This window comes from Mesoplodon densirostris, chromosome 16 (genome assembly GCF_025265405.1).
Source record: "Mesoplodon densirostris isolate mMesDen1 chromosome 16, mMesDen1 primary haplotype, whole genome shotgun sequence".
NCBI classification, from domain to species: Eukaryota; Metazoa; Chordata; class Mammalia; order Artiodactyla; family Ziphiidae; genus Mesoplodon; species Mesoplodon densirostris.
The window spans coordinates 65,386,041-65,407,997 of NC_082676.1; the positions used below are offsets into that span (position 1 = coordinate 65,386,041).

At 53.4% G+C, this 21,957-nt stretch overlaps 3 protein-coding genes across 6 annotated transcripts in view; 1 reads left to right on the forward strand and 2 right to left on the reverse strand.

Annotated features, from left to right (window-relative positions):
- Nucleotides 1-423: 423 nt before the first annotated feature.
- Nucleotides 424-762, reverse strand: LOC132476392 (large ribosomal subunit protein eL42-like). Its single transcript, XM_060078331.1, has one exon. It carries the CDS (start codon nucleotides 742-744, stop codon nucleotides 424-426), a length of 321 nt encoding a protein of 106 aa, XP_059934314.1. The 5' UTR covers nucleotides 745-762.
- A 163-nt stretch (nucleotides 763-925) lies between these two features.
- On the reverse strand, nucleotides 926-3,522 carry LOC132476989 (transcription factor 20-like). The gene is given in 1 exon segment (XM_060079244.1): nucleotides 926-3,522. A coding segment is annotated over 1 exon segment (2,397 nt). The 3' UTR covers nucleotides 926-1,125.
- A 7,481-nt stretch (nucleotides 3,523-11,003) lies between these two features.
- The window catches only part of PKD1 (polycystin 1, transient receptor potential channel interacting), a 48,162-nt gene continuing 37,208 nt past the window's right edge, over nucleotides 11,004-21,957 (forward strand). For all 4 annotated transcript variants that reach the window (XM_060079107.1, XM_060079108.1, XM_060079109.1 and 1 more), the window contains exon 1: nucleotides 11,004-11,436. In XM_060079107.1, coding sequence (XP_059935090.1) covers nucleotides 11,222-11,436 — 215 coding nt within the window. In that variant the 5' untranslated portion in view covers nucleotides 11,004-11,221. The remainder of the gene's footprint in view (nucleotides 11,437-21,957) is intronic.

The following is a 21,957-nucleotide window of genomic DNA, read 5'->3' on the forward strand; positions in this document are numbered from 1 at the left end:
CCACTGCAATGAGAAGCCTACGCACCGCAATGAAGAATAAACCCCGCTCGCTGCAACTAGAGAAAGCCTGCGCCCAGCAATGAAGACCCAACGCAGCCAAAAATAAATTAAAAAATAATAAATAAAAATCAATTAACTAATTAATTAAAAGATCTGGACTAAGTGTCTTTTCCTGGCAAGGCTCTGATATATTTTCAATTTCTTCCTTTATTGTTAGTCTATTTGGGTTTTTTATTTCTTTTTGAGTCAGTTTTTTTCTCTTTTTTTAAGAATACCACTGCAGAAACTAACACACCATTGTAAATCAATTATACTCCAATAAAGATATTTTAAAAAAGAATATCACTGTATTTATTCTCATACAGGCAATTTTTCTATAACTTCAACATTTTCCTCTCGAAAATAGAACAAAAGTCTCAAAGCTTAGAACCGGATCACTTGGCCCTTTCTTTTCTTATCTCCTCCAAGTTCAAAATGCTTGCATCTCTTAATGGCCTGTATCCTCTTGGACCTGCAGTTGGGCTCAACACATTCAAGCCTCAGTACGATCTTCTTTGTAGTTTTAGCCTTCTTCCAGAAAATTGGGTTTGTTTGCGCACCGTAGCCACTCTGCTTCCGATCATAGCGCCTCTTTCCCTGGGCATACAGGGAATTTTTGCCCTTCTTATACTGGGTCACTTTGTGAGGCTGCTGCTTTCCACACTTCTTACAGAAAGTCCTTCGGGTTTTAGGTACATTGACCATCTTTGCAGTAGAGGGGTCTTCACAGTGAAAACTAGAAACCCGATGTCCGCATTCCTGCATTGTTCTCTTGAGTCAGTTTTTATAGTTTATATTGTTCCAACATGTTTTTATATATATATATTTTTATCCCTCCCTTTTTTAATTCCCCCCACCCTTTCCCATCATCCCCCCTCCCCCCACACTGTCACTATGGAGATTGTGTCCATGGAAACAGCCATTCCAACTTCTTGGGTCTTTCTTTCCTGTGGTGTCACCAGTTTGAGAGTGATGTAAGAACTTAGGAAGGAAGTGCTGACACGGCAGGCACGCGGGGTGGGGCGGGGTGGGGTGTGGCTGCACAGGAGGACCATTTCCATTCCATCACAAGGGTCCACCACCTTCTCATCTCCACAGTCTCACCTTGTGCTTGGGGCACCTCACCGAGAAGTTCTCCTCATGGAGCAAACAATCTGCATCAATGGCACACGGGTAATGGTATCGGAAGGAGCAGCCTTTGTTGTAGCAGCCCAAGGTGGCGCCTGCCTCCTGGCAGTGGGAACATTTCATCTCTCTGGCTATTTCCAGCGCTTCCTGCAGGCCATAGAGCCTGCCACAGACCAGGTAGATTCCATTGGCCCAGAGAATACAACCCTCATGGACCCAAAATTCATTGCTGTCAAGAGGTAGTTCAGGGATTTGTAACTCCAACTCGGGGCCACCTTCTGAAGTGGTGGGCACGGAGGGCTTTGAGTCCAAAACAGTCTTTTCGCTGCTGCCCTCAGCGGTTGCCTTTTTACAAGGGAGCCCCCTGGACGGGGAGCGGGGGCCTCCGCCACAGTCTTCCGAGCGGTGGCGCTGCTTGAACCTGGGGTGCGCGGCCAGGCTCCTCTGCTCCTTCTGCTGCTGCTGCTGCTCTTCCTCCTCCTCAGTGTCCGTCTTGGAGCCATTTGAAGCGCTTTTGTGCTGCACCTTAACTCTGCTCTGCACTTCCGTGGCCCTCTTAGGAGGCGGATTCTTGGGGAGAGTGGCTGCATAATCTTGGGGATAAAAGGGTCCAAAGAGGTCGCCCATGTTCCGGTAACTGGCCCACTTGCCACACAGACAGCACACCAGGTGCCCCATAACAGAAGACTCTGTCATGACAGGTCCCTGCAACATAAAGGATGAAGCTGGGAGAACCTTGCTCTCAGTGCTGCTGGGTGGAGGGGTCAGGGACCTCTGACCTTTCCGACCCCTCACCAATTTGGTCTGTTCTTCTTCCTCAGCATTGATGATTGTATAAACGGCTCCAAGTTCACATTTATTTACTACATGGATATAAGGGAAAAAAGACTTGTTCTTGGCATCAGTTTTATCCAGTGGCTGAGTGGCATACTTCAGCTTGATCTCAGGTTCTTGGGGCTCTACGATGGGAACTGCTTGTTTGGTTTTCCGCTTCCTTGGCTGCGCCCCAGGCTTCCTTCTCTCCCTCCTTTGCCTCTGCTTTTTTGGCTTTGGCTCTCCCTCTGCAGAACCTTCTGGTATCTGAGGGGGCTGAGAGGGTGGAGGTGGTGGCTGCTGTTGTTTCTTTTGCTTATTCACACTACCGATGGGTCTCTCCTTCTTTCCTGATGGGAAATAACCCTTTGGGGGAAAACCCTCCTGTTTGGGGGAAATCATCACTGTATCGTTCTCTTTCTCTTCAGCCTTGGGGTTTGCCTCAGGAGCCAATGAGCCCGCTGGAGGTACATTCTTTGAGTCAGGAAAGATTAAAGGTGCTGTCCCGCCCACGGAACCATCTGGTCTCCCTTGGTTACTCCCAGGCTTCTATGAGGTGGCGGACGTCATGGCACCAGGGGGTTCCTTTCCAGCAGTGGCCGTGTCTGGGTGTGTCTCGGTCTTCACTTTGTCATCCCCACTGCCACGCCACTCCTCCGAAGACCGTGCAAGAGGCTTTTCTATGCTCAACTCTTGGTTTGTTGGACAGACTAGGTCAGACACCACCTCACCTTTTCTCTTCTCCATCTCGGCATCCTGAACAGCACCACTCCCGCCTTCGGGAGGGCCGCTCTTCAAAGACAGGATGTCATCGAGAGTAACTGCGTCTCCCCCAGCCTCCGCACTGTTCGAGGATGCACTCCTCCTAATGTTTGGGGATGTGATCTTCTGAACGATAGCTTCCAATTTCAACCCCCATTCTTTCCGTGGGGGCAGTATTTTGGTCTTAGCAGGACTTGTGAGGGTAACAGCAGGGCAGTTTCTACCATCCGGACTTGGAAGGTCCTTGGAGGATTCTCTCTTAGGGATGGACTTGATCTGGCTGTGAGAAAGATGGGCATAGGAATTGAAGGCTTTATCAGCACCTTCTTTTGATGGGTGAAGAAGGCGCCCTTTATCTTCAGCGTTACTGTTCTTCACATCTTGTGACTGTCTCTTACTGGGAATGGGAGAGATAAAAGAACGGACACGCCTCCTCATGATTAAGGGGTTTTGAGAAGAATGATCCTCTTGACCTGGAAGCCTTAGCATAACATTACTAGGTTTGGATGACTGTGTAGACTCAGCTAGCCCATGTCCGTCGGTCTCGTGGGGTGGTCCATACCTTTTCTGACTGGACATTCCTGGAGGACCGCTGCTTTTGGCTGGAGAAGTTTGCCGAGAAAGATCCCAACAAGATTCTTGTTGTAACTTCTGGGAGCCGTGCTTCAATTCGATGCCTTTGTTAGAAAGACCATCACTAGACATGAGGCAGCGCCCACCATCCTGACCGCTGGGGTCACAACATGTTTTTAGATAAAAAGTTACACATAATTGTCTCATAATTTTTCACTCTCTATTTCTGTGAATAAACCTTCATTCTCAATCTTAATGCTCTGTATTTTATTTTCATCTCTCAGCTACACTTGCCAACAGGTTTTTAAAAATAATTAATAGCCTTGTATATTAAAAATAGGTCTTGAGGGACTTTCCTGGTGGTGCAGTGGTTAAGAACCACCTGCCAATGCAGGGGACATGGGTTCGATCCCTGCTCTGGGAGGATCCCACATGCCACGGAGCAACTAAGCCCGTGCACCACAACTACTGAGCCTGCACTCTAGAGCCTGCAAGCCACAACTACTGAGTCCGCGTGCCACAACTACTGAAGCCCACATGCCTAGAGCCCATGCTCCACAACAAGAGAAGCCTGTGCGCAGCAATGAAGACCCAACACAGCCAAAAATAAATAAATTAATTAAAAAAAATAGCTCTTGATTTTTTTTTTTTTTTTTTTTTTGCGGTATGCGGGCCTCTCACTGTTGTGGCCTCCCCCGTTGCGGAGCACAGGCTCCGGACGCGCAGGCTCCGGACGCGCAGGCTCAGCGGCCATGGCTCACGGGCCCAGCCGCTCCGCGGCATATGGGATCCTCCCAGACCGGGGCACGAACCCGTATCCCCTGCATCGGCAGGCGGACTCTCAACCACTTGCGCCACCAGGGAGGCCCTAGCTCTTGATTTTATTAATCAGTTCTCTTTCTTTTAAAATAACTTCTGTTCTTAGCTTTCTAATTTCCTTCCTTCTACTTTCTTTTGGTTTATTTTATAGTTGTTTTTCTAGAATGTTGACAGGGATGTTCAACATATATACTATTTTGATTTTTCATGCTCATCAATTTTAAAAAAATGAGGGACTTCCGTGGTGGTCCAGTGGCTAAGACTCCACACTCCCAATGCAGGGGGCCTGTGTTCGATCCCTGGTCAGGGAACTAGATCCCATATGCCACAACTAAAGATCCTGCATGCTGCAACTAAGACCTGGCACAGCCAAATAAATTAATAAATAAATAAATATTAAAAATTTTTTAAAGTAATGTTATCAGTTTCTCTCCATGTATCAATATAACTTTGCATCCCAGAGATTTGATAAGATATATGCTCATTACTAGTCACCTCTAATAATCTGATTTTAATTTTGATTTAAAATTATTAAAGTTAAATTCTAAAAGTTAAAAGATTTAAAAGAGGGTATTTCAATTTCTACAGGGTTAGATTTTAAAAAATCAGCTTTACTAGAGCATAATTTACATAAACTAACATTCACCATTTTTAACTAAACAATTTGGTGAGTTTTGACAAATATATTTATTTAAGCATCACCATACTCATGCGATAAAACATTTTTGTCACACAAAATTTCTTATGCCCCTTTGCAGTAATTCCCTCCCTCAACCCCAGCCCCTGGCTACCACTGATCTGCTTTTTGTCACTGTAAGTGTTTAGATATTTAAGAAACAACTTTATTGAGGTCTAATTGACATCCAATAACTGCACATTTTAAAAACATATACTTATTTATATTTATTTATTTATTTTGGCTGCGCTGGGTCTTAGTTGCACCATGAGGGATCTTCATTCCAGCATGTGGACTCTTAGTTGCAGCATGCAGACTTCTTAGTTGTGGCATGCATGTGGGATCTAGTTCCCTGATCAGTGATCGAACCCGGGCCCCCTGCATTGGGAGTGTGGAGTCTTACCCACTAGACCACCAGGGGAGTCCCAACTGCACATTTTTAAAGTGTACAATTTGATAAGTTTTGACATAAGTATACACCCATGAAACCATCACTGCAATTAAGATAATGACAATATCCATCACTTCCACATTTACCTTTCAATTATCTGAGTCGTCAGGATGTCCAGCCTTGTCTGAAGATTCTCTGCAAATTGCTCTTCAGGCTCCTACTCAGGTGAGCATCCCTGGGTTAGGGTGGGTTTGGGGGAGCCCCAGCTGTGGGCTAGACTCAAGATGTGGTGGAGTTAGCAGGTGAAAGGACCCAGAGCACCTCTAGGGGGCAGTGTTTCCTAAGGCCATTTTATTGCCTAATCATTTCCAGATACTTGACAAAATACTGTTACATAAACTAGAACTTGTTAACTGTGCTGTTCAAACTCTCCATATCTTACTGAATTTTTTAAAAAATTGTCTACTTGATTTGTAAAATTCCAAGGAAGGTGTAAGAAAGCCTCCACAATGATTTTGTGAGTTTTCAACAGTTTAGCTGTGCGTGCTGATGTTCTGTTTTTTTTTTTTTTTTTTTTTTTTTTTGCAATACGCAGGCCTCTCACTGTTGTGGCCTCTCCCGTCACGGAGCACAGGCTCCGGACGCGCAGGCTCAGCGGCCATGGCTCATGGGCCCAGCTGCTCCGCGGCACGTGGGATCTTCCCGGACCGGGGCACGAACCCGTGTCCCCTGCATCGGCAGGCGGACTCTCAACCACTGCGCCATCAGGGAAGCCCTGATGTTCTATTTTTTGAGAATATGATGGTTCATTATATGTTCTACACAGATTATACCTTTAATTAGTGTAAAAAAATTGGACTCTTTCTCCATTTGCTACCTTTTGCTTTAGGTTCTATTTTTCTAGTATTAATACTGCCACCCCACCCTCTTGTGTCTTTATTTTTCTATTTCTTTACTCTTTATTTGTCTTAGCTGTGTCCCTGTAAACCATATTTACCTGGATTTAGTGTGTCTTCTCATTATGAGAATCCTTGATCTTTAACAGGGGAATTTAACTCATTTATATTTATAATGATCACCCACATGCTTGGTCTTATTTTGTGTTCTGATTAATACACTGATACACTATTTCCTTTTTTAATTCTTTCCTGCTTGGGCTGATCAGGTTTTCTTGTTTCTTTCCCCCCACCTCTAGTTTTCCCCTTTATTTTATGTTAGTAGTTATCATTAACTATTAATAAAAATGTTTTAATCTATATTTTATCAAGAATTAAACATCTCTATCATGTCCCATTCTCTGAATCAGACAAGATCTTTGGCACATTTTATTTCCTCTGATTCACCGGGTGGTTTGTTGAAATAGTCTACAGAATTTGATTTCCAGATAATTAATTTTTTTTTTTTTGGCTGCACTGGTGGCTTCTCTTGTTGCAGAGCACAGGCTCTAGGTGCGCAGGCTTCAGTAGGTGTAGCACACAAGCTCAGTAGTTGTGGCACACAGGCCCTAGAACGTGTGGGCTTCAGTAGTTGTGGCAGAGTGTGGGCTCAGTAGCTGAGGCGCAGGGGCTTAGTTGCTCCACGGAATGTGGGATCTTCCTGGACCAGGGATCGAGCCCATGTCCCCTGCATTGGCAGGTGGATTCTTAACCACTGTGCCACCAGGAAAGTCCAAGATAATTAATTTTCTTCTTTAAACATATGTCTTTCCTGGGGACTTCCTTGGTGGTCCAGTGGTTAAGACTGTGTGCTTCCAATGCAGGGGGTGCAGGTTCAATCCCCGGTCAGGGAAATAAGGTACCACATGCCGTGTGGCAAAAAAAAAGTATATATATATATATGTCTGTTCTATTTTAGAAATCCTTTCCAAACAATTGCATTTACTCCACAACCACCTTCAAACCATCATTTAGATAATTAATCTGTTTTGCTCATTTTGCATCAGTCTCTCTTTTTTTAAAAAAATAAATTTATTTATTTATTTGGCTGCGATGGGTCTTAGTTGTGGCATGCAGGATCTTTCATTGCAGCACACAGGTGTATGGGCTTCTGTAGTTGCAGCACACAGGCTCTAGAGTGTGTGGGCTCAGTAGTTGTGGTACGTAGGCTTAGTTGCCCCACAGCATGTGGGATCTTAGCTCCCTGACCAGGGATCAAACCGGTATCCCTTACATTGGAAGGCAGATTCTTAACCACTGGACCACCAGGGAAGTCCCTACATCACTGCCTCTTATGAGTTTATCTTCCCTCATCTTGAGTCCTTGAATCTTATCAGTTTGTCATTGACTGGAATTAAAAGCTTGGGTTTGGAAAGTAATCTCTGTCCTTTCACTTACCTGCTGTGTGACCAGGCAAATTTCTTAACCTCTCTGTGCCTTAGTTACCTCATTTAATAAAGGGAATAATAATATAATCCACCTTCCAGAGTTGTGAAGAGTCAATGGAATAAGGCAATGAATGAATGGGTGAAGAACTGAAGGATGTGGGTTTCCTCCCTCCAATCTCTCAAGAAGTTCTCACCACTAATCCTTTCACTCCCTGTGCACACACTCTTTTTCTTTCTCTGTGGTCTGCTTCTCCCTCTCTGTTGACACTCTTCCCTTGGCCTGGAAAGTGGTTCAAGTCTCTCTCATGTTAAGAAAAAACTTTCGGGACTTCCCTGGTGGTCCAGTGGCTAAGACTCCACGCTCCCAATGCAGGGGGCCTGGGTTCGATCCGTGGTCAGGGAACTAGATCCCACATGCTGCAACTAAGAGTTCGCATTCCGCAACTAAGACCTGGCACAGCCAGGTAGATACATAAATAAGTATATTTAAAAGTATATATTTAAAAAAATAAAAAACTTTTGCCATTGCTCTGTGTCCCTCTCTTGTCCCTTGACTCTCTTTTCTTTCATGTCTAATCTTCTAGAAACAGTGAAACAAGCCATGTCTACACCCCCTCACTTGCTACCAACCTGCTGGCATATGTCTTCCTACCAGCCCCTCCACTCAACGTGCCCTCAGTAAAGGTCACTGGTGAACACCATGCCTTGAGTTTCGTGCAGCAACATGGCAGGGTGGAGGCACAGGTTGACCCTGAGGAGTGCTGTCCAGTAGGGGTATTGACAAACTGGGGGACAAATGCTTGGCTTGCAGTAGATAGCTCATAAATGTGTCCTCTGAATGGCTGTGTGATGTGAATGAGCATGAGATGGGGGCTGGGGAGGCTTCCTGGAGGAGGAGGCACCTCAGCTGAGTCTGCATGGGGGTGGGATGGAAAAGCATTCCAAGCAAAGGGAAGAACATGGGGAAAGTCCAGGAGGTGTGAGGCTGTAGAGAGTTCTGGAAGCCCCAAGTGGAGGTATATGTGGGCCTGTGCAGTATGTGGGGGGATCAGGGAGGGACTCTCAGCTGCACCTGCCCAGCCCTGCTCTGTTCCTGTAGCCCAAGCCCCTGTTGACTTCTCCCTATAGCTGTTCCCTCAACTTCCACACACTGTGCCTCAGTTTCCTTCTACTTCTCTGGCTGTCTCACTTAGACTCCCCTTAAGGTCTCCCTCCTCCCCAACTCTAGGTTGGGGTTCCCTGCCTCTGGATTCTTCCACCCGTCCCAGGTGCGCTCACCAACCCCCTTCCAGCTTCACACCCCACCTCCAGCTACACTCTGGGTACCTTCTCAAGTGGCCCAAGCACCATCTGTCCAGAACCCCCTCCTCACCTTTCCCTCCACATCTCTCCTTCCCTGGGACATCCTCCTATCCCCCATTTTCCCCCAGCAAACAGTTTCTCCACCCATTCTGGCTCCCAACCGCCAGGCAGGGCATCATCTGAGCCTCCTCCTTCTCCCACTTCCCCCACAACCAGTCCTGAGACTGTTTCCCACTTGGGCCTCCTGTTCCTTCTCCCTCCCCTTGTCTCATCCCATCAACCCCACCTTGGCTTAGCCCCCATGCCAGTGTTTCCAAACTGGGTTCCCAAGCACTCCCTCTGTGATTCTGTGTAAAAAGGTTCATGAGTCCCAAAAGGTTCGCAGGTTTCACAATCCCTCCCTGTTAGGATGGAAGTTCCTCCTCATGTCTAACTTAAGTCCCTCCCCCAAACTGCTCCAAGATACTGATTTGGAGACAAAGGGGGTTGTGAGAACTGAGTCTTGAGAATGGACCACAGCTGCTGGAGCAGGACCATCCCCTTCCCCTACCCCAGGCCACAGGCTGGAGATCCTCTGTCTGCTCCTAGGTTGTTTGACCTGTGAGACATGGCAGGCTGTTCCCTGTTCATCCCTGGCCTGTGCCTGTGCTGGGGACCTGTTCTTCTTTCGGTCTTTCCTGGGAGCTGGCTCTGAGCTGATGTGATCTTCCCCCAGCCCTAAAACGTAGGTTTACTATTCTCATTACCCAGATGAGAAAGGGAGGCATCTGGGTGCTGCTTCATGCCCAGGTGAATAGCAGAGCTTCAGTGTGCCCCACAGTGGTCCTGCTTGGACTCCCCCAGCAAGTGGCAGCAGGACATGGGTCCAGCACCTGTGGGTTTAGTTGAGGCTTCCAGCTAGCTTGAGCAGAGACAGAGCACAGAGAGGAAGCTGGGAAGTCTCAGGATGTGGCCTGACACCAAGTCTCCAGACAGTGGTACAGAGGCCTTGCTCACATGGGGGTCTGGGGACCCCCTCCCTGTGACCATTCTGTCCAGGTTCTGGAGGAGGGACTCAACCGACCAGCGTGGGTCAGGTGTCCACTCGTGGCCCAGTGGTTGAAAAATTTTATTATTTCTTCATTATTTTAAAAGTTGAGATATAATTCACATACCATAAAATTCACCCTTTTAGGAGCACAATTCAGTGATTTTAGTATATTTACAAGGCTGTGCAATCATTACCACTAATTCCAGAAGGTTCTCATCATCCCCAAAAGGAACCCCACACCCATTAGCAGTCACTACCCATTCCCCCTCCCTCCAGACCCAGGGGCCACTAATCTACTTCTTGTCTTTATGGATTTGCCTGTTTGGGACATTTTTAAATAAAGGGAATTATATAATATGAGGTCCTTTTTGTCTAGCTTCTAGCATGTTTTCAGGGTTCATCCATGTTGTTCGGCTTGGATTCTTCCCACCACGTGCGTTAGTTTCGTAATTAAATCCTGCGCACACAGAGGAACAAAATCTCCCTTGGCAGAGTCACAGCACGGAGTACATCGCGGAAAGAGCGGGCAAACTGCGGCCGGAGCGGGAGGACGTGGGCTTCCAGGCTCGCCTATGCCCAGCGGCCGGCGGGAGGCCGGGATGCTGAACTTCACCGCCCAGGTGAGGCCCAACTTGGGCGTCACCACCGTGACAGCGAGAGCTAGCCGCCACTCCTCGCCGGCGCCCTGGTAACTCCACGAGAGGAGGCGGTGCGCATTTATTGAGTGCCTACTGTGTGCCAGGCGTTCTGGAAACCGCGGTGGCGGAGAGGGACAGAGGCGCTGGGAGTGGATGAGCACGCGTAACGGGCGCTCGGAGGTCCCGGCTGGTGTTTTCAGTGTTGTGACTGCTCTGGCGCTGAGTGAGGTCTGTGAGGCGCGCACGCGGCGGGGAGGGGGCAGAGCGCAGACCTAGGCCGCCGCTCCCTGGGGAGCCCACTGCTTGTGCGAAGGGAGGAGCTCCAGGCGCCCTGCCCATCTAGCCCCGCCCCACCGGCCCCCACGCTACAGAGCGAAGGGCGGAGCCTTGGGGCGACCCGCCCCGGCGCTCGCCCCTCGCCGCGCCCAACAGGGCCGAGCAGGGGGCGGGGCCTAAGGGCGGCCCGCCCCGCGCCGCGCCGGGAGGAGGAGGAGCCGGCGACCGGCCCGCACTGCAGCGCCAGCGCGCGAGCGGACGGCCGTGGACCCAGAGCCGGGCCAGGGTGCCGAGCGGGCGTCGCGTAGGCAGACAGGCCGCGGCCGCCGCCAGATCCCCCTCCCGCGCCCAGCCATGCCGTGCACGGGCCCAGCCTGAGCCGAGGCCTCCGAGGCCGGGCAGGCTCGGGGCCTCGGGACCGGGCCGGGGCCATGCTTGCGCTGCCCTGACGATGCCGCCCGCCGCGCCCGCCCGCCTGGCGCTCGCCTTGGGCCTGGGCCTGTGGCTCGGGGCGCTGGCGGGGGTCCCCGGGCGCGGCTGCGGACCGTGCGCGCCCCCTTGCCTCTGCGGCCCGGCGCCCGGCGCCGCCTGCCGCGTCAACTGCTCCGGCCGAGGACTGCGGACGCTCGGGCCCGCGCTGCGCATCCCCGCGGACGCCACAGCGCTGTGAGTAACCCGCCGCCCGCGACGCGGGCCGGGCGGTTGCCATGGCGCCCGGCGGGCGCAAGGACTGGCGGCGGCCGAGGCCCGGCGGGGCGCGGGGCGCCTGCACCCTTCGGGGAGAGGCCGGCCGGGCAGGCCGCCGGCCTGGCGGGCCTCACAGGGCGTGGGCGCGTCCCCGGCCTCTAGAAGGGGAAACGGAGTGCGGGCCAGGCCTCTCCCAGGGCGAGGCTCCAGCGCAGTGAGGTCGGCCCGACTAAATAAGGAAAACCTGGGACCGGGGCCGGCTCTCAGCCCGCCTGGCCTCAGCCAGAGGGAAATAGGAAAATACCGGATTCTGTGCAGGCGGAGACATCGCACCACCCGGTGGTGCTCCGCCAACGCCAGCTGACTGGGGGCCTGTAGCATCGTGCGGAGGCGGGGCGGGAAGGTCTCTGAAAAACACTTAAACGCTAATTAGAGACTTAATAGGATGCGGCTTGGCCTGGGCGCATACCCAGCACTTGGGAGCCCAGGAGTAGGAAGCTAGAAGGTGGAGAGCTCTATCTGGGATGACAGGGAAGGCTCTCCGGAGGGGGTGGACAAGAATTTGATGGATGTGTAAGAATTGGCCTGTTACTTGAGGGGCAGGAAGGTGGGTCTAGGGGAAGGGAGGAGGGAACCATATGTGCAAAGGCCTGGAGGCTGGACTTGGTCGAACGTGGGTGTAGGGGTACACTTCCAGTGTGGCAACTGTCGGGGGAAGGGGTAGTGTGAGGGAGTGGGAGCAGGCTGGGTGGTGGGCTGGCGTCATGAAGGGCCTCATTTGTGCACTTTAGCGTTCTGATGTTATCCTGGGAACAGTAGGGGTGTAGCATGGCCATGAAGGGGTTTAAAACGCTGAAAAGCCATTGTCAGGTTTGTATTTTGGCAGAAATAATAACAGGCAGTCTTTATGGAGAGCTTGCCTCCAGCCCGGGCCTGTGCCAAGCTCTGGTTGTGAATTGTCACACATAACCCTCATCCTAACTCTCTGAGGTGAGGTACAGTGAAGATGACCATTTTACAGATGAGAAAACAGCCCAAAGGTGATGGTGATGTGATTTGTCCAAGCACAAGTAGCAAGTAACAGCCAGTACATGGCAGAGGCAGGGTTTGACCGTGAGGAGCTGAGGGTTGGATTGAAAGGGATTCAGGGGACTGAGATTTTCAGATGGTTGTCCCCAGAGATGGGGACAGGCTCAGGGCCTGCTTATCCATATCCCTCCGGCCCCATTTGGGTACTTCCAGACACCTAAGCCAGGACTCCATCACTCCCTGGCTGCATGCTGGAATCCCTTGGTGGGGGTTTAACATCCCCAGGCTTATTAAACCTGGGATTTGGTTTTGTAATGTTCTCTGGGTGACTCCAGTGTGTGGCCACCTTTTATCAGGGGGACCCTCATGGTCAGTGTTCAGACGAGTTTGGATGTTGGCAGGTGGGGCAGGGGTGGGTGCCTCTCCTGGATGGGTTCTCCTTGGGGCTTTGCTGGGGGTTGGGGCTGGGGGCAACCAGGTTCTCCAGGAGCAGCGGCTGGGAGCCATGGGACCATGCTGTCATCTTGCTCCCTGCCAGCTTAAGTGTTTGCCATCACAGCTGTCTCTGTGGAGGTGGGCTTCTGGCCTGCAGCCAGTGCCCACACAGTCGTTTTGGATCCACCCCAATCCTTGTTTCTCAACGCTGTGAGTAAGGTTACATACGTCTCTCGTGGGCTGAGAGCTGCTGGGGGGCCAGGCCCCAGCTCCTGCTGGTTATTCCCGCTTCCTCATCACCTGGCGGCGTGCTGGCCTCCAGGAGCTGTCCAGGAAATAAACGGTACTGGTAGCTTGGCCAGGGGCCTGCAGCAGGGTGCAGGCTCCCAGGCATAGCAACGGAGCCTGAGCCTATTGCCTTGCATGTGTCCCCTTAGGCTCTGGTCTTGGGTTTTGGAGGTCCAGGGAGCTGGTGGCCTGGCCTGAGCCAGCAGGATTCCCAGGGTTGCTGACCCTGCAGCATGTGATGATGGGACTCTGGGAGGAGGGGGATGGGGAATAGAGGAGACTTCATGTTCTTGTTCACACTCTGAAGCTGCCTCTGGGAGATTTCCAGAGGACTGGGTGCAAAATGGTAAACTGGGCCCTTGGGCACAAATGTTAAGGCCCCCTCACCCCAGTCCCTCAGGCCACCATCTGTGCTCTGTGGGCTGCCCCAGCCATTCTGCCTGTCCACCCTGCAAACCCCCTCCTCAGGGAGCAGGAGATGGGTGAGCCTTCTCATCTCCAAGGGAGCAGGGCTGAGCTCAGAGATGCCAGGGAGCCTCCCGGGTGAGGGTGTGCGTGTCCAGGGGCCCCAGTACCCCTGCCTCCTGGGTGTCACCAGCAGCCTCCTCTAGCGGGCTCAGGCCTGGTGTCTCTGTCATCAGTGTCTCGCAGCCACCCCTCCATTTGAGACTCCTTGGCCAGCCTGAGGTGGGGCAGGACAGCTGTGTCCAGACTTGGGTGGGAGGACGGGCTGGCTGGTGGGGGATTTGGGGCCCCTGGGCCTCGGCACGCAGGATGGCCCAGGGTTCTGAGACCGTAGCCTTTCTTGGTTTAAGTGATGCTGCTGGGAGATGACATCCTGAAAAAGATGACGTTACTCAGTAAAATGTTGTTGCTCTCCTATTTTTAAAGCTTTTATCCTGGAGAGTTTGAGCATACATATTTGTGGGAGGAATAGTGTGATGAACCTCATGGACCCACTGCCCTGTGGCCTGGCCTGCCCCTCCACACCTCCACCCTACCCCAACCCATTTTGGAAGCAAATTCCAGCCATCCTACTTTTGATCTGTAAGCATTTTGGAATGTATGGTGACACTTCGATCACACCTAAAACAGTGCATAATTCCCCGATCACTTTGCATGTCCAGTGTGTTCAAATTTGTGGTTGTCTCAGTTGTTTTTTTTTTTTTTTTTTGCGGTACGCGGGCCTCTCACCGCCGTGGCCTCTCCCACTGCGGAGCACAGGCTCCGGACGCGCAGGCCCAGCGGCCATGGCCCACGGGCCCAGCCGCTCCACGGCATGCGGGATCCCCCCGGACCGGGGCACGAACCCGCGTCCCCCCCATCGGCAGGCGGACTCCCAACCACTGCGCCACCAGGGAAGCCCTGTCTCAGTTTTTTTAGTAGATTGAATTAGGACCCAAATAAGGTCCACGCAGTGGCAGTGTGGTTAGTTGATGTCTTTTAAATCTCTGTGGATGTGTAGGCTTTCCTTCCATCTGTTTCCTCTTGTGCGATTTATTGAAGAAACCGGCTCCGACGGCACCCGGCTTTTGGATTGTGTCTCTGTGTGTCCCTCTGCCCTGGGTGTTCTTCCTGTACATTGATGGTCGGGTCCAGAGCTGTGTTGTATGGTGAGCCACATTTCAAGTGCTCGAGCCGCAGAGCCAGTGGGCTACCATGTTGGACAGGACGGCATAGAGGGTTCTAGATGTGACAGCACTGCTCCAGGTGCTGTCAATTATTTTCAGGTGTGGTTGCTTTTGGCCGACAGCTTTTCAGGTGATGTGAGCTGCTAATTTTGGCCAGGGGCCCAAAGTGGGCCTCGTACTGTCTTCTGAATGTTTGGGTCTAGGACTAGGCTCAGAGCAGGGACTCGATAGGCACTTGGTTCGCTGATTAAAATATTGGGGCCTTAGGGTCTTCCATTGGCTGGGGGCACCCAGGGCCTCGCCCTTCCTCGCCTGTGCCCCTAAATAATAGGGGAGTCTCTGGGAGACTCAGCCCCCGGGGCCTGCACAGGACATGGGTGTGAGGGAAGGTGGACATCGGGGAGTAGACCCCTGGGCTTGACGTGGGCCTGGCATGTGTGTAACATATTAGATTGCAGGTGTCATGCACGTGGCTGCTTTGAGGGCTGGCGGGGCAGCGGAGGGGCCTGTCTCTGGGCCCTCACCAGAGGGAGGGCCTGGCTGCTGTGTGCCTGGCCCTGTGCCAGGGGTCTTCAAGGCCCACGTCTCTGAGGCTTTTATGACAGCAGAGCCAGTGTTAAACCAAAAGACAGATGATGGGGAGGAGGCCGTTTTGGAGGGGCTCTCTGGAAGGATCCCCAGTGTAGGTGACATTGAAGCCAAGACTCAGTGCTCACGCAGGAGTCATGCAGGGGCTGGGAGAGAGCGTCCCAGATAGAGGGGACAGCCTGGTAGAGTCTCAGAGGTGCCAGGTGATGGAGGGGTGGGAGGTGGGGCCTCTATTGAGAGAGCAAGGGGGCAGCATTGAGGGACCCAGGAGAGAAGCGTCATGATTGACATCTTCTAGGAAGAACACTAGCTGGGGCGTGGAGACAGTGGGTTTCAGGAGGCCCTGGGTGTCCTGCGTACCCAGCTGGTCTCTCCCTCACATTCCCTGAGCTGCATATGATAGCTGGCACTTGGAAATGCAGACTAAGTGCACATGTAACATTAGTTTTGTGGTAAGACAGAGACTGCAGATTTGTCTGAACTGTGGACAAGAGGGCACACCCTGCCTTCTGTATGAGGTCCCCTGGCAGGTCAGGCAGGTGAATGGGGAGGCTTCAGCTTCATCTGTGACACCTGGAGACATGAAGGGACCAACAACCAGAGCATTCCCAGTGCCAGTAACCCTCAGGAGCCAGGCAGTAGCTGGGAGCAGTGAGGACAGCCACCATCCAGGAGGGTGAACACACCTGCAAAACGACTGCAGGGTGGGGAAAACGTGCAAACCATCTGTCTGATGAAGGACTTGTAGCTAGAATACATAAAAACCTTTATGACTCAATGCTAAAAAATGGGCAAAGGGGCTTCCCTGGTGGCGCAGTGGTTAAGAATCTGCCTGCCAATGCAGGGGACATGGGTTCGAGCCCTGGTCTGGGAAGATCCCACATGCCGCGGAGCAACTAAGCCCGTGAGCCACAACTACTGAGCTTGTGCATCTGGAGCCTGTGCTCTGCAACGGGAGAGGCCGCGACAGTGAGAGGCCCATGCACCGTGATGAAGAGTGGCCCCCGCTTGCCGCAACTGGAGAAAGCCCTTGCATGGAAACGAAGACCCAACACAGCCAAAAATAAATATAAATAAATAAATTAAAAAAAAATAAAAATAAAAAATGGGCAAAGGATCTGAACAGATCAATCTCCAAAGGAGATACACAAATGACCAATAAGCACATGAAAAGATGCTCAGTGTCTAGCTTTCAGAGAAATGCAAATCAAAATTACAGTGAGATACCATTTCACACCCACTGGGATGGCTGTCACCAAAAGACAGACAATAAGGAGTGTTGGTGAGAACGTGGAGAAATTGGAATCCTCGTGCACAGCTGGTGGGGATGTAGGATGGGGCGGCATTTTGGAGAAAAGTATGGCAGCTCCACAGAAGATTAAGCTAAGCGTAGAGTTAGCATAGGGCCCAGCCATTCTCCTCCCAGGTGTATGTACACCCAAGAGACACGAAACCTACGTCCACACAAAAACTTGTACACAAGTGTCCGTAGCAGCATTATTCATAGTACCTGGAAGGTGGAAACAACTCAGGTGTCTATCAAGAGATGAATAGATACACAGAATGTGGTCTGTTTATGAAATATTATTCAGCCATGAAAAAGAATGAAGTACTGATACATGCTACAACGTGGATGAGCCTTGAAAACATGTTCAGTGAAAGAAGCCAGACACAAAAAGCCACATGTTGCATGATTGCACTGATAAGAAATGTCAAGAACAGGCCAATCCATGTAGGCACAAGCAGACTAGTGTCTACAGCTGGGATGGGGGATGGGGGTGGGGGATGGAGGCCAGCATTGTGGGGTTTCTGTTTGGGGGGATGAAAATGTTCTGGAATTAGATGGTGGTGGTGGTGGTTGCACAACCTTGAGAATATACTAAAAACCACTGAATTGTAAACTTTAGAAGGGTGAGCTTTATAGTATGTGAATTATAAAACAAATCTCTGAAGAAAATATCCCAGGGGTGCACCCCACTTCCACAGCCGCCTTGTCTTCTCCACAGTTGCCATGAGTGGGGACTCTCTGCTGAGCCCTTTTCTTGTGATGTGTTGGCCCAGTGCAGTTGGGTTAGAACCACACTTGGTTCCATTTTACAGACCAGGAAACTGAGGCTCCCAGAGGTTGAGTCACTTCCTAGGGTCATGTGGCTGGTAGGTTGTGGCAGAGAGGTGATTTCATCAGCATGCTCTGGGACATATCCCTGGCACTGCATTTGGGGGCCTGGGGTACAGCACCAGTGACCTGCTTCGTCAGCAGACAGAGGTGGCAGTGGGGGCATCCCTGAGTGGGGCTGGGGTATGTTTGAATGGGACCAGGTGGACTCTGGACTCAGGCCCCAGCTGCTTGCCTGGCCCTGCCCTCCCCAGCCCTTGCCACCAGCTCCCTCCTTGAAATTCCCTTGGCTGTCCCTGCTCTGGTCCTCCCCACTGACTTTCTGTTTGGTTCCAGGAGGGAGACAAGGAACACAGGAGTAGGGGACTTAGGCTCTGGGTCAGACCTGGTTCACATCCCAGCTCTTCCACTTCCTATATGACCTTGGCTGAGTCACTCGGCCTCTCTGAGTTTCAGTTGCCTCACCTGCAAAATGGGTACCATGAGTGGATGAACCTTATGTGGTTGTGGGGCTTCAGAGGTGAGGGTGTATGGTGCACCCATGGGACTCGGTTGATGGTGGCCACAATAATCATAACTGTTGCCAGAGTGGCCCCCCAGTCCCTTCTCTGTGTTCTCAGAGCCCATTACCTTATACCCAAGCACTGGCAGGAGTTGGGCCCCTAGGACCTGCCCTGCTGCAGAGCAGACAAAAAGCCTGAGGAGAGGTGCCCCTGAACTGTTGCACATGTGCCCGTGACTGTGTTGCTCAGACCAAATGCTGCAGCAGATGGGAAACACACAGATGAGCCTTGGGCAGGCAGGCTCCTACACAGCCCTCAGCACCCAGTCCAGGAGGCCCCCTGTCCAGAAGCCTTCCTGCCTCCTCTGGTCTGGCCTCAGAGGTGCCTTCAATGCAAAGCCAGATGGCTGTTGGGATGTGTCATGCCTGGCATGTTTCTCTTGTGCTTTTATCTGTTTTATGCATTTGTGTGTTCGATGCCTTCATGTGTGGATGTGTAACATGGTGAAGTTATGAGGCATAAACAGCACTGTGAGCTCTCGTGTACCCCTTGTTCTGTGCCCTGAGCTGATGAGGCACCATTGGAATCTGCGCACACTTGAGCTGCTCAGTGCTCCCCGTGGCTGCCCCGCTCACCGCAGCCCTCGTGTTGCCCCTTGAGGAGCTGACCGGTGTGGGCGCTTTCGGGGCAGGTGTGCCCAGTGTGCGCAGACTCGGTCTCCCTTTCCCAGATCTCTGCAGGCCCGTCCTGTGGCTTCCGCCTCGGAGGTTAGGTTCGGGCTCCTCTCCGGCTGCTCTGCTGTCTTGTGACAGCTGGCCGGGTGGCGGTGCCACTGCCTTCGCCCCCAACCCGGGGGGCCTGTGCCATGTGGGTGGGCGTGTGGGGACCCTGGCTCCCGAGGGGGACCCCGGCTGGGGTTTGGTTTCAAGTGAGGAAGCCATTTTGGATGAGACACACATTTTCCTTTCCGGAACACTCTGCGGCGGCCAGCGCCACAACGGGAACCCAGCCGGGCCCAGCCCACCGAGTGCTGGAATGAAAACACCCTGCTCTGGCTGTGCTGTCTGGGGTGGCGGCCGCCGCCTGAGATGGGTGCGCTGGGGCTCACCCTCTGTGCTGGCCGGCCAGGCCGCGTGCCTGCAGTCTCGCTGCTGGGCAGTCGCAGCTGGAAAATGCGGCTCATGTCCTTTCTTGCCGGAACACCTCGTTCTTTATGGCTTGGCAGTTGTCTCTGCCGAAGGGCCCAGTGGTACCCAGCCGCCCATGCCAGGGAGGGGGCTACATTTGGGGGCCACAGTGGGCAGGGCTCTTTCTCCCTCTGAGGTGCCCATGGGCCCAGGCCTGGCAAAGTGTGTCCCCAGTTCTAGCAGACCTGGAGTCCACTCTGGGATCCTATGGGGCTGCCCTGGAAAGGGCTCTGTCCTGAGGCGGGGCAGAAGCCAGCTTTGCCTTTTGGCTGAGGCAAGGAATGAGGGCCAGTGCTCTGGGCAAGGCTAAAAGCACCTGGGGCCTCCAGATCCTGCACCTCTAAACTGAGCCCTGTAGCCCAGTGGCCGTGCCCAGCGGCCGACTGGGTGACGGGATTGCTGGCCACGCTGGATGATGCTTCTGCCCCTGGAATTCTGGAGGCCATGTGCCGGCTCCCAAGCCAGGATGGGGAGAGCCCCGGCTACCTTTCTCCCTCACTGTTCGGACTCTCGGGAGCGACCACAGGGTGAGGAGGGCAGCCTCCTGGAGCCTCAGCATTTCCATCTGTAGAAGGGGTCGGTGCAGCCCCTGCCCTGGCTGGCTGTGACGGGCCAGAGTGCAGAGGGACATCCCAGCTGAAGGCAGCACCTGGGCGCCAGCGTCCCTGGGTACTAGTCCTTTTCCTCCCCTTGCTCTGAAGAGTGGCCCCAAATCCCCAGCTGCAGGTGGAGGGGCAAGCTGGGCCCTCTCCTGGGAGGGTCCCCTCTTTCTCAGCCCCTCGCCACCCCCCGCCCCCGGTCTTATTAATGCTCTGACGGTGGCTGCCTCTTTGTAGGCTGATCCGGGAAGGCCCCTCTTCGGGGCTCCCTTCCTTGTCCTGGCCTATAGTTCCAGGGGGTTCCTGGGCAGGGGATGTCACCACACCAGACGCCTGTGTCTCATCCTGGTGATGGTTCAGTCGTGGGATGGCCACGCCTGCTGAGGGAGCCCATAACATGCTCAGGGAAACACAGGCCACCTCCTATTCCGACACCCTGGGACAAGGCGCCAGGGGGCTCTCGCAGGCCTTTCCCTGTCTTTGAGGTCCAGACCCCCCTTCTGGGCCCTAGTTTGGTGCCAGATGGGGGTGGGTGGCTCGGGCTGGCCCCTCCATGCCCCTTGCGCCAAGAGCCTGCCCCCGCCCACCCCTGCAGCTCACCCTCTCCGCATGTTTTTCTTCAGATCGGCTCTCTCTCCAAAACGAATTCATTAATTTAAACATCATCATTTCCGCCCCTGGAAGCCAGCCTCTCTCACCATAAATAGAAGGGAATGAAGACAGAGTGAGGTTACTAGACTCAAACTGACCCACCCCGTCCCGCTGCCAGAAGGAGCCGTTACCGCGGCGTTGAGTGGGGGCACTGGGAGCTGAGCGTGTGGGTGGGGTCTGGACCAGCCTGTGGGGTCCCAGGGCGCCGAGACCAGCCTGTGGCCTCTCATCCCTTCTGCCTCAACCTGGCTCCTGAGGGGATGTGTTGGGGGTCCCCTGTGGCTGGGCTGAGGGAAGCCTGTTTCCCTGGAGCCCTGGGGCCTCCATGGAGAGGACAGGGCAGCTGAGGCTGCATTTCTGGAAGCCCAGCGAGAGCGGGAAGCAGGAGCCCTGGGCCTCGGATGGGGAGTGGGGGGCCTTCTCCTGCCGCAGCTCTGTCCTGTCCTGCCAGAGGGAGGAGGCAGCTGCTGGCTCGGGCAGAGTGGTTACGTAACATCTGCAGGCGGCCTCTCCGGAGCCCATTCCCCCCCAAGCCCTGTTTCCAGCGTGGCGGCCAGCGCCGGGTGGGGTGCTGGGCTGGGGCCTGGTGCTCGCCTCCACTGCTGACCACATGCGTCTGGAATGTGCAGATGTTTCCTTGGGGGCTCCGGCTGGCCCCCAGACCCCGCCTGGCATCTGGACTGGGGAGCAGGCACCCCGGCCACTCCCCCGCCTTGACAGAGAAGGAGACTGAGGCTGCTTGGGGCTGCAGGGCAGGGTCCTGGCTGATCTGCGGTCTCCATTTCCTCAGCTCTAGGAGGCACTGCACTTGGAGCCACCCAGGGCTCAAAAACGACCCTCTCCTTGGCCTCCACCTCACACACCTCTTCCCACTCGGCTTTATCTAACAGCCCCCTCCCCATCTCTCCCTGCTGGGCCCTGAGGCACCCTTCCCTGCCCCTCTGCGAGAACTAGGATGTGAGCAGAGGCTGGATGCAGGGGCTGAGCCCTGTGTGGGGAGGTTGGGGGAGCCACCATTGTCCACAGGATGAGGGGCCCTCAGCACCTTCCGCTGGACACCTCCAGCTTGGTGGTGGAAGCAGGGGTTCTCCCCCACCCCCAGCTCCTGCTCGGAATAGGAAAGATCGAAGCCAGAAGGACATGCTCCCCCGGGAAGCTGGATGTCTGATTTGGAAGGCAGGGGGAGTTGGGGCAGACTGGGCTCTCCAGTGACAGCTGGGCACTGTGGGAAGAGGAGAAGGAAGGCCCAGGTGTGGGGGCAGAACAGGGGTCTTCACTCCTCCCCCAACACACTTACCTGTCTTGGGTCAGGAGAGGGAACAGGAGGGAACGGGCCAGGTATGAGAAAGCCCCCATCTCCATCCAGTGCTGTGGGCTAGCCTGGTCCCTGGTGCCCAGGGAGGTGACACGTGTCTTGTGCTGATGTGGGTGTGTGCCTATCCCCAGGTGGTGTGTGTGGTCCCCAGGTCACCT